Source organism: Manis javanica, chromosome 4, assembly GCF_040802235.1.
Source record: "Manis javanica isolate MJ-LG chromosome 4, MJ_LKY, whole genome shotgun sequence".
NCBI lineage: Eukaryota > Metazoa > Chordata > Mammalia > Pholidota > Manidae > Manis > Manis javanica.
Genome location: NC_133159.1, coordinates 157,910,697 through 157,922,145, shown reverse-complemented (window position 1 = coordinate 157,922,145; position 11,449 = coordinate 157,910,697). Strand labels below are relative to the sequence as shown.

Below are 11,449 nucleotides of genomic sequence, written 5' to 3'. Positions count from 1 at the left end.
ACACATTAGAGCCTCGATGTGCCCCTCCGTAAAATGGACACAGCATCATATGGTCCACAGGATTCGGCGAGACACTCTGTGTGAAGGGCCGCGTCTCCCCATTCCAGTTCCTGCATAACTGGAATTGTAGGGCCCGGGCGGGCGCGACTGGATTGCTAGGAAGAGAATTTGCCCTCCCGCACTTGCGGTCGTTTAGAAGCGGTGGATGGAGCCGGACTGGATGAGGTGTCATATTTGCCAAAGTATTTCTGGAGAATTTTTCATTTCCCGTTGCCACACTGACCTCTGAGCTCTACAGCATTTAGTCACATACACTTTTTTCTCTTCTAGAGTTGCCTTTTTGCATTATTTACATATGGGTTATGTACAGTATTTGCAATGTATTTGTTTACATAGCTATATCTGTATCATTTTCTCTAATTACAGTAGTCATGCCCATTAGAAATATCCAATCTTAGAAGAATTTTACAATGTAGAATGAGATAATCCACAGGGACGGTCTCTTTTAACACCCAGGACTCGCCGCTTTCTCACTTTAGCGGATGGCAGAAATTCTCGTGCCCCAGTCCGAGAGGAATTCGCAATGTGGGTCAAACATTCTGGTTGCTAGGGCAATGCCGGTCGGAACCCCGTACCAGCTAAGCACAGAGCAGGGGTCGGTCCGGCCCTAGGGGCGGAGTTAGTCAGGGGGTTGGGATCCGGAGGGAGGGAACCTCCCAGTTTCCCTCCAGGTGGCGCTATAGGATCGCGGATGCGGCTCTGGGGCGTGGCTTCCAGCAGAGGCGGGCGACAGCGAAGGGCGGGTCACGGCGAGGCGTGAACCGGTGGCTGACAAAAGCGAAGGATCGTGGGAAACGAGTTGTTCTGGGGCGGAAAGTTAGATCCTGCTGGGGACTTACGTACTTCGACGCAAAAGGTGTATGTGTCCGAGAAAGGCAGAAACGGGAGGTTCTAGGACGGGGGAAGGGAGGGAGTCGAGTCGCCCAGAGAGTCGCTCCATTCTCAGTTTCCCTGGGATCCCGCTCCACCCTTCTCTCCCTCCCGACCTGCAGTTCTTCACACCCTCTGTAGGGCAGTGGGGGTGGCGGATGTTTCCTCGTCCCCAGCATCCGGGCCTAGCTACGGCAAGCTTGCAGGGCTCTAGTACCCAGGGTATATGCCAGTATAGGAATTCCGCGGCCTCGGCCAGGCCAAGAAAAACAGGCATGCTGTTCCTCAGTTTGTCCAGAGGAAGCCTTACGCCCTTCCTTTCTGGAGGCTAGGGATGGAAAAAGTGACTCAAAGAATTCCCCAGCTGGGCCACCATGTGTGTACCATTCTTTGCTCTTCTTTTCTCGGAAATATGAGCCATTTAGAGGTACCATCTTTTGTCTCCTTTTCTCTGAATATGGGCCATTCCTTGCCTTATGACTCTTCTTCCGTGACACAATCGTACACAGCCCTCCCCACCACATATAGGACCCCACGGTATCAACATCGCCCCTGTATGTTAAATCATCCCTTTTTTCTTGACCCAACGCTCCGCAGTCTTACAACCACAGGGATACGCCCCGGTACTAAGCATCCTGAAGATGAGCCGCAGAAAGTGCAGGAGCCCTTATCAGAACATACACTCACTTTCTAGACCTAGAGAAGAAACCATTGGCAAGAGACAAAAGCAGGTTTATTAAGGGTCTGGGGCCAGGGATGAATTAAGGCAGCTCAGCTGGTTCTCATGACCCAAGGGCAGGCCAGGGCAGTGAGAAAGGGTGACTCACTCCTGAAGCCAAACTTTTGCATATCAAGTCCTTGGCCACAGACCTCAGCAGTCGGTTCTGGGAGAACCTGGGGATACAGAGGGGTCCCTTCTGTCCCCTGGGGTCTTTGCACTTTGGGGAAATGGCCTGGGGGCAGGGAACCTTGAATGCACAGCCTTCATTTCAGTAACGACCATTTAATTTGTTCCTTGGCAGACTGAAGAACCTGGGGTTAGGGGAGGTTGAGAGAAAGAATTGGGGGAATGTCAAATGCCTTAACACTGGGCAAGGGAAAGATCTACAGCCCTTCTCTAAGTGTCCCTGCATTCCCTGGTCACTAGGTGGCAGCTGCTCACCTCTGCCTGGCTTAAGTGGGCTGAGGCCTTCAAGACCAAAGAGCAGTCCTAACTGGCTGCAGGCAGCTCCCAGCCCAGGCCTGAGCTGCCCAGCCCTGCTGCTCTGGCTGCTGCCACCATGGCTGTGACAGCAGGCCCCATCTCCCCCTTGCTTGCACCCACAGTGCCACGTCCAAGCAGAGACCAGGCCTGGCCTGACACCTCCTGTGCCCAGACAGCTCAGCAAACCCCTAGCTCTGGCTTTGGCTGGCAGTGTGGCCTCAGTATCCCACCCCAGCCCACTGCTGATGTGGCACAGTTGTCAAAGGGTAGCCGGCCAGACGCTGCCACAGGACACCTACACTCGGCTGTGTTCACTCTCACATCCTGCCAAGGAAACAGCCTCAGTCTAGTGTTTACACAGATTTGTCCAAATGCACACACTCAATGTCAACATTATGGGAGCCCAAGTATGTCCCTCAGATTGTCCCTCCAGCCATCAATCCTCATGCCCTTCCAAAGATGGTCCATCCCCACACTATGTCCCTGCCTTCTTCACAGTCTCCCTCCTCTCTCAGCGGCAGCCTGACCCTGGGGTTCCCCCCCTTCTCATTTCATCTCCCTGAAATTTCCTTGGTTTTTACTCAAGAATTCCATTAAAAGTGCTGTCTTCACTCTTTCCCCCTTTAGAAAAGTAGGAGTTGTGCTAAGAGCTATCCATGCATTGGCTCAATAATTCTCATAATAACTCTCTGAGGAGTGTCCTGTGATCATGTGAGGCCCAGAGAGATTGAGTAACGTGCTGTAGGGCACCCAGCTTGTAGGTAAGTTGGAACAAACATCTGGGATGACTCACACCAGCATATGTGTTCTTAACTGCTCTGCTCGTTGCTCCCTAAGGTCAGCTCTTTCTGACCTGAAAGTTACCAATTATCCCGGCAGAGTGTGAGGGGGCCTGGGAACTGGGAGGAGGGAGGAGCAGAGTGAGCGGCAAGGGCAGTGACAGGAAGGGGGCTGCACCCCTGGGGTTCCACAGGGCAGCATGGGCCCACCTTGGCCTGGCCACCACGGCAGGAGGTAGTTAGTGCCTGGGCAGGAAGCTCCATAAAAGCAGGATTAGTCTGGGCAGAGACCTGTGGGCAGACAGAACGGGTATTGGGTATTGGGGTGAGGGTATTGGGTGGAGAAAGTGAGAAGGAAAGGGGGGTGGTGAGGTGATACAGGGGTTAGGGTTTGCACAGCTGCGAAACCGGTCAGGCTGCAGATCCAGGCACCACTCACCACCCCCGATGCACCCCCAGATGAGACCATGCAGGGCACCGGCGGGGGTGGTCCTTCCATAGCTAGGTCACTCAGGGGCAAGGTGACAAGTGGTGAATGGAGAAAAGTAGATCCTATCACAGGTTTAAGTGTTCCTTAACAATTCCAGTGTGGACTCCAAACAGCAAGGGTTGAGGGTTTTGAGGAGAACTCCTATATGGTATCCTTCCCATGTTAAGGGGAACATGAGGCCCCAGAGTCCCCAGACTCTGTTAGGGGACAAGTGACCTCCATGGTGGGCAGCTCACCCTGGGGTCTCAATCTGGTCGCACAGAGCCAGGAGATGAGGTGGGCTGCTGGCAAGGGTGCCTCACTTATTTACATGCAGCTCTGCACCACCTTGGGGACCCCAGAAGCCTCCAGTGACTCTCTCCAAGAGATGGCCTGTCACTCTCACCCCTTCCTTTCTGCACCCCAACTTCTCAGCCTCCATAGCGCCACTGGATCCCCAGGAGTCTCTGTCCTCCTCCTCCTCCTCCCTCTAGCCCATTTCTGGTCAAGGCAGACGCGGGGGCCTACCTGGGCCACACTCTGTTCAGTCAAACTGCTGTCATCTGCCTGTGGGGGGGCAGCATCAGAGAGTGGTCAGGCTGGGGCGAGGGTATTGGGTGGAGAAAGTGAGGAGAAGGAAAGGGGGGTGGTGAGGTGATACAGGGGTTAGGGGTCCAGAACTGCACCTGTGTTGCCAGTTAGTAGAAGCCCTCAGCTGGTCACTTGGAAGCCAGACCCCCAGGGCCCCATCTATGGTGCATGAAGAATGAGGGTATGATGGGGACTACAGATGGGAGAAAAGGTTTCATCCAGACATGAGGAGCCAGATAGGCAGGCAGGTTCTATCTACACCCCCACTCCCCAACCTCAAGGCCAAAGCAGCCACCTGGTGTCACCTGGAGAATTTATTTCCCCAGTCTGTACTTCCCACCAGGGAAGATGGTGAGGTGCTTGGTGATCCTACCTGGGGAGAGGACAAAAGCTCTCTTACTCATGACAACCCCTCAAAGTGCCACACCCCCAGCAAGTACACTGACCCACTAGATGCTTCTCCTGGAGGAGCTTGGTTCCCACCATCTGGGCCCCTGCAGCCTGCATGCAGGCAGGACATTGGTGGGGAACCTGGGAAGGGCAGCTCGGAGGTGATGGGAATGAGGGAGCATACAAGAATATTCTTACCCTAAAATTCACTTTCTGGATCACTTGCTCAGGGTCACTTTCCAGAATCACGCTACAAGATGAGAGAGAAACCAGGAGGGAGATCGGTGACATGGTCCTCCCCTCTGCCACCTCTCCCTGCCAAGCCTCTTCCCTCCCTCATGTTCTCCTGCAACCTTCCCACTGACGTGCCTCAAGTCAGAACTCTTCCTCACCACCGAGAGCTCTCCGCTCTGATTCTTCTAAACTCCAGACCTCGTGGTCACACACTTGGCCAGCACTGGGCCAAAGCTTTGAAACGGGGTGAGGGCAGTCAGTCTAGAACGATCTGGGTGTCAAAAGGAGGACTTAAAACTCAGAGCTCTTGAAAGTTCACTCTGTCTTCTGGGTCTAGGATGGGCTCAGACGCAGCAAAGGAAGGGAGGCCCCCTGGGGTACCTTTCTTGTTTCATTGTTATTTTATGCCTGGTTGGTCATGCTATACAAGGAAGAAATGGAACCCCCTAAATCAGAATTTGTCTTCCTTTTTGACAAACACAAATATCAAGGATTTTCTCAGTTAATGGGCAGAGTACTCTTTTCATGATGCCAGGGGCAGCACCATGGAGCCATTTGTGGGTGCGAGCTGGGATGTGGGTGTGAGGGCTGGTCACTATGAGTGGGATGGAGACCACGGGCACTGAGTGAGGCTCCTCCTCCCCTGGTGTGGCTCCTCCAGGGCAGGAGCCCAGTTTTTTTCAGTCCCAGTCCCAGGAAGTGAACTGGCATTTTTTGGGGGCCTTTTCTGGGCCCCATCACTGGGGCACCACCAACCCCAAGTTCCTTAACCAGCAGCTCTTTCATCCAGAAGACAGAAGCATCCTTGGTCAAGACTCCAGTTCCGGCATTGCCTCGACTGACACATCCCTGACTTGCCTTGGAGGGAAACTGTGAGCTCCTCAGGGAGCAGAGACTGGGGCGCTGGGAGCCCAGGCCTGGAAGCTTATAAGCTTACAACCTCCCTTTCACAGCCCCTGCACCTCATTTTGTATTTGTAATTGTGTGTGCCTGTTTTCCTTAAAGAGGGGATACCAAATTGTATGTATTTCCAGTTCCACAAAACCTGGCCTTATCGCACTCATGTTTAGGTCCCAACGATTAGCACAAGGCCTCACAGTAGCAGGCAGTCAATAGAGAGGGGAGGAGGGGGGATGGAGGGAGAAATTCCTCAGTACCTCATCTCCCAGTGACCATGTCCCTGGGCAGGGGGTGCAGTGCTGAGGAAAGAGAGAGAGCTCTGGAACCGTGCACCTGGTTTTAGATCTTGGCCCTTGTCACTCCCTAGCCATGTGACCTTAGGCAAGTCACTTGAATGCCTGTGCCTGTTTTCTCATCTATAAAATGGATGTCATGATCGAGGCACGTGGATGTTTTTAAGGTGATTGGCTTCTATTATCCTTTGCTTCAGAGCCAGAACTTTTTTTTCCCTCCCTGAATATTGCCCTTCCTCCAAGGAAATTCTCGTAAGGGCTCCCAGCTTCCTGAGAATATAATCACATTCCAATAGGAGGTAACACTTACTGAAGGAGAACCATGAGCTTCACCTTGCCCACCTCATTTAATCCCACACCCTATGAGGTAATTCCTTAGCATCCCCATTTCAAAGATAGGGAAAGTAAGGCACAGGGAGCGTGAGTAACCACCCCCGGGCGAGCATCTGGCCAACACTGGACTGGGGCTCCAAGAGTGGGAGGAGTGGAGGCAGCAAGCTCCGCCCATATGAGGTCCTTTCAGAGAGGGGCAGGTGTCTGGGCTGCCTGCTTCTCCTGGGCACTGGAGAGCAAGACGTTTTCCCCAAACCCTGCCTACTCCACCATCAGTCACAATTCTGCATGGGATTCCTTTCTGTTTGCTTGACTCTGGCGAATGCTGAAACAGCCCTCCATCCCCGTGATGGGGTGCGGGGTGGGGATCACTGGGAACACGCTGGGGGAGAGTGGCCGAAGCTGGCCAGAGATGCGCTGTGTGCAGTCTGGAGCTGGTGACCCTCAAAGGTGCCTCCCACTGTGAGAGTCCCTGCCCAGCCCCTTTTCTCCACCTCCTCCTCACCCGCCATCCACAATCTCGTCCAGTACCAGGAAGGCTCCGTCCATGTTCTCCAGCAACCAGCGCTTCTCCACGTTCTTCCTGAGGGCAGACACAGCTCCTCAGCCTCCCGGGGCCAGAAGGAGCTGGCTCCCTGCCAAGGCGAGGCAGACCCCTTCTCTCCGACCATTCCCCTCCCTTCCCAACAAGCTCTGGGAAAGAGAATATCAAGGGCAGTGAAGGCAGCACCTGAGCAAGGGATTCCTCAGCAGAGGGCAGGTGTACTACCGTAAGGCCGCCCTTGCCCAGCCTCCCAGCTCAGGGCCCTGACCCTGTGCTTGCCACAGTGCTTGGACACATTTCCTAACTAGTGTAGATGCTACAGCTCTACTATAGTTAATTGTGTCAATGGTAGACATTTATGTTTGAATTATGCTAGTTTGGTTTACTCAGGCCACGTTCACTGAGAGACCAGATAACTGAACAAGAGTGCAATGAAAACCACCCTGAGCTTCAAGTCAAAAAACCTGACTTTATGTCTCTATTCTGACACAAACTACTTGTAACCACAGGCAAATCACTTAGTTTCTGTGGCCCTCATTTTCTGGCCATACCCTGGTGTGGCTCTGCTCTGGGTGATAGCATAGTGGTCAGGTGGAGGGCAGGGGCCTTGGAGGGGGATGCTCCAACTTCAGTCTTAGTCTTGCGGACCAAGGACATCAGAGAAAAGCAGGGAAGAAGGGCCCTACCTCTGTGATGTATCAAGTTCTGGGAGCTGGAGGCCATGGAGGGCGAAAGACCTCACTCACCTTAACACGTGGTTCAGGGATGCAAACAGGCAGGTGAGAACAGACATGAGCATCAGCTGGGATGGGTGTACCCAGGAAAAGGAACACAGAGAGCTTGAGTTGGAGAAGGCCAAAAGGAGACCCCACTTGAGCCTACCTGTGTGGGCAGCTGACCCTTTCTAGAAAGGACAGGGCTGGAGACTTGGCCTCAGAGGGCACCCCCATGTGCAGGTTGAAGAGCACTGGAGTGCCCAACTGTGGGACACTGAATGGATGCTTCTCTAGTGATGTTTAAGGAAGAAACAAAGGCTTCATTTCTGGTTCCCAAGCTTTGATTTCTGGTTCCCAAGGAACCCAAGGGGCATAATGGATATGTATTGTTCCAGAAAGAACCATTCTGGCTCAACCCATCCCCTAGAGCCTAGAAGGACCTGTACCAGTGGTAAGCCTTCAGAACCCAGCTTATACCCCAGACTCTAAGCCATTCTCCACCATGTCACCCCACCTCCTGAATTCACCTCATTCTCGTGGGATGAGCCCACCACGTACAGGAACAGGTCAATGCTGCTCTTGTAGACGACGGTCATGCCCCCCAAAAATGCAATCTCACCTAGAAGTGGAGAGGCTTTCAGTACTGGCCACTCTGTGGGGCCCCTCCCCCAGCTCCAGCTCTGCACCTCTCCTATTTTTCCTTCCCTTTCCAAGGAAACCTTGGGCAGACTAGCACTAGAGACACTACCACTGGGCTACACACTATCCTCCACCAGCCTCTGTTTCTAGCTATTGCCTCATGCTGAGGAGTTAGGAACCCCGTGCAAGATCGACTCCCTCTCCTGAAGTGCACTGCCTTGGACCAGCCACAAGCACAGCTGGCCTCTTCTACTGATAGAGGGGTGTAGGCTGGCAGAAGGAAGGGTTGAGAAGGATGGGGAGTGAAGGTTCCCTGGAGGCAGGGAGAGGAGAAAAGCTAGGAAGGAGAGGAAAAAGCACCTCTGAAGAAGGGACTGGCCCATGGGTGTGTGAGGCTGATGGGGACAGATGTGTTCAGATGGAGAAGATGGTGGTGTGCATCTGAGAGTCCTGGGCAAGGAGGAGGTAGACACTTACTGTCCGTTTGGCTGGTCTTGCTGAAGACATTTTTCTCGAAGGCCATCTGCTCCTTCATGGAGGGGAATGTGTCATCATAATACTATGAGAGAGGGAAGGAGAAGGGGTGATAGCCGTTCCATGGAGCCTGGCTCCTCCCAGGACGTGTGGCAGGGAATGGTGGGTGCTGGCCAAGAGGGTCCATATCCCCTTTGCTGTCCTCTAGGCCTGTCTGCTCCCCTTCCCCATAAACACAAATTCTAAGCAAAGAAAGTAGGGGAATGTTGAGGCCTGATTTTAGAGTCCTCTCCTAATTTTCTGGGGCTTTTGTATATTTGGAATGTGCAGCATGCTAAGGACTCAGATGGTCATAGGCCACACTGTTTCTATACAAATCTGAGTCTACAGGAAAGATGCTAGAGCCTGGGGTGCTTCATCACAACAAAAACAATCATAACAGCTATTTCATTATCCCCATTATACACATGGGGACACTGGGGTGTGAAGAAGTTAGGTAACTTCCCTGATACCTCAGTTGTTAAGACGCAGAGTTGAGGCCAAGGACCCTCTGACTTCAAAAAGGGTTATGGTGAAGACTGAATGTCTACAGAAAGTTACTTGCTCACATTGCATAACTAAATAGATGCTTTTTTGTTTGTATTTGGTGAGCCTCTCTCTCTGACTTGGTTTCTTAATCCTAATATGGATAGGTTTTGCTGGGAGGAGGCTCCGGAGCCTTTGGCATTGCTGATCCACCTCTGATAATCTGCTGCGGCAAAGTGTGGTCAGCTCAGCTTTCCATTTTCTGGATGTGGATTTTGGCATTTAGTACCCCATCTGAAGGCAAATCAGTAATCTCCCTGCTGGCCACTGCCATGATGGCCAAGCTCACTTGAATACGATGAAGACAAAGTTTCAGCCTCAAACAAAAAAAATCTATAATGCATGTCACAGCTAGTGTAGATGCCTAATTGCACTGCTATACTTAATTGTGTCAACAGTAGATGTGTATTTTGGTTTATTCTAGTTTGGTTTACCCAGGCCATGTTTGCTAGGAGAGATATCAGATAACTGAATAGTTGGTCCAGTGAAAACCACCCGCCCTCCTGAGCTTCGAATCAGAATACTTGAGTCCGGATCTCTGTTCTTATGTTAACGATTGGGACCTCAGGCTATTCAGTTAGCTTCTTTAGACTCATTTTATTCATTTATGAAATCAGAGAGTTGGATTATACGGTCTCTGAAATCCTGTCTGGTTCTAAATCCTTAGATTCTTCAGACTAAATCCTTAGTGTTTACCAAGGTGTAAACAAAAAGTAGAGGTTGCTTGTTAGAATTTGGGGACAAGGACTGCTGGGTCCCAGGCTCACTCCCCACTGACCCCTCAGGAGTCCTTTTCATGCCCAGAATCCAGCTGGCCAGTGGAAGATGATGATAAGACATTCCAGGGAACATGAGAGAAACCGAGGAAATTTGCTCCCCCCTTCAGGGGCCAGGAGGCTGACAAGGCAGGAAGATGGACAGAAAGACCTTTGCAGGGGTCTAAGTGGAGCTGCTCCAAGTCACAGAGCCCACTGTGGGGTCTCTCCTGAGACAGGAGAGTCAGCTGAGTGGGGGACTTCTGTTCTTGGGCCTGTAGCGCAGTGTCTTCAGGGACCCTCCGGTGAGGGTGGGAGGTTACCTTGGCCAGCAGGCGGTGTCCATCATTATCTAGGATGAAAACAGCCTTGACCGTGTAGAGGGAAGGTTCCTGCAACTGACACCGGAAAGAGCTCCATTGGCCCGTGACTCAAAGCAGACACCTTGTCATTGGTTCTGTGGGATCTGCTGGCCCTGGGGGTCCATCCTCAGGCTCCATAGACCCCAGCCCTAAAAGTTCATTGCTGGTTCTGGCCCAACCCTTTGCCACATGCGCCAACTCCGGTGCCTGCTCCACTGGCAGGCAGATGTTCTACTGCACGCCCTGGGTGGGCGCTGTGCCCTTTGGGTGCAGAGGTCCGTCCGGGCCTAAGTTCTGTCATGCACTGACTGCTCCAGAGCCCAAGTCGGAGTGTATCACAGAACCTGGGCCGGGGGGACAGCGGCGCCGCGCCTCGTCCTTCCCGCTGGCCGCGGGCCAAGGCTGGACCCGCGCTCTCCGCGCGCCCCCAGCCCCCTGGCCCGGAGAGGAGGTGGGGGCTTCAGAAGCGCGCCCATCCGCCCGCCGCCCGTGGGCGCTCAGCGCGGGCAGACCGACCCCTCCTTACCCCTCCCTGCAGAGCCTCGCTTCCCCCACCCCAAACAGTCCCAGCACTGCTCCGAGCTGACCAGAACTTCAGCCCTACGCTGACTCGGGAAAGGCCTCCTCGCCTGTCAGCGCCCTTAGGAACTTTTCTGCCCAGCCTGTCCGGCTCCGGCCCTGGCTGCTCGGTGGTGGCACCAAGTTCCCGGGAGCCGAGCTGTGAGTTGGCGGCACCCCCGCCCCCAGCCCAGCCCCCGCCGCCCCGGGCCCCGGCGCCCCCGCCCGCTCCGTACCCGCAGTCCCGCCGGGCCCACGGCGGGGGCCGCCGCGGCCCCCTCCCCCGGGTGCGGACGTGGCCAGGCCTCCGGCCGCTGCATTCCGCCCGCCGCCGCGCGCTGACAGCGCCGCCCGCCGCCCCGCCCCCGCCGCAGGCCTCGCGCCTCCCTCGTCGCCCGCGCAGTGCGTGTCCCCCGTTCCCCGCGGCGCTCTCCTCGCCTCCCTGCCCTCGCGTGTTCCCCACCCCGCCCAGCGCCCCACACCCAGCCCTCCTCCCCCACCTCCCATTTCCCTCTGTCGTCCTCCGCCCCTTTCCGTTCCTCGAAGCCCTGAGCTCCCGCGTCCCCTCCGGCCTCCTCCGTGACCCTGTGGATTTCCTTTGCGCTGGTATCCGCGGGCCAGCAAAAAACAGGCAAAGCCGTTTTGCCTCTTGACTGTCTGGTAGACCAGAGGGACAAATATCTCAGGTCATCT

General features: G+C 54.2%; 1 protein-coding gene across 9 annotated transcripts; it reads right to left on the bottom strand.

Annotated features, from left to right (window-relative positions):
* Positions 1-1,645: 1,645 nt before the first annotated feature.
* On the bottom strand, positions 1,646-11,145 carry COPZ2 (COPI coat complex subunit zeta 2). Of its 9 annotated transcripts, none has more exons than XM_036999145.2 (10): positions 10,993-11,145; positions 10,160-10,234; positions 8,500-8,581; positions 7,911-8,002; positions 7,414-7,469; positions 6,629-6,706; positions 4,562-4,613; positions 3,911-3,949; positions 3,124-3,204; positions 1,646-1,962 (listed from the first exon to the last, which is right to left on the bottom strand). In XM_036999145.2, the coding sequence occupies exons 1-10, from the start codon at positions 11,074-11,076 to the stop codon at positions 1,915-1,917; spliced, it is 687 nt and encodes a 228-aa protein (XP_036855040.2). In that variant the 5' UTR covers positions 11,077-11,145; the 3' UTR covers positions 1,646-1,914. The 9 variants fall into 9 exon arrangements, 8 of the variants coding, with proteins under 8 accessions (XP_036855040.2, XP_036855045.2, XP_036855043.2 ...); XR_005056238.2 differs by having other exon boundaries at positions 1,907-1,962; positions 3,911-3,981; XM_036999150.2 differs by lacking the exon at positions 3,124-3,204 and having other exon boundaries at positions 3,911-3,981.
* Positions 11,146-11,449: the final 304 nt, after the last annotated feature.

Bases quoted from the DNA above. Each gene is read 5' to 3' on its own strand.
- COPZ2 (XM_036999145.2), bottom strand. From the start codon at position 11,076: ATGCAGCGGCCGGAGGCCTGGCCACGTCCGCACCCGGGGGAGGGGGCC. The intron at 6,707-7,413 runs GTGAGTGAGGTC...GTCTGCCCTCAG, and splicing joins TCCCTGAACCACGTGTTAAG to GAAGAACGTGGAGAAGCGCT. The intron at 4,614-6,628 runs GTGAGGAGGAGG...CTCATCTTGTAG, and splicing joins GACGAGATTGTGGATGGCGG to CGTGATTCTGGAAAGTGACC.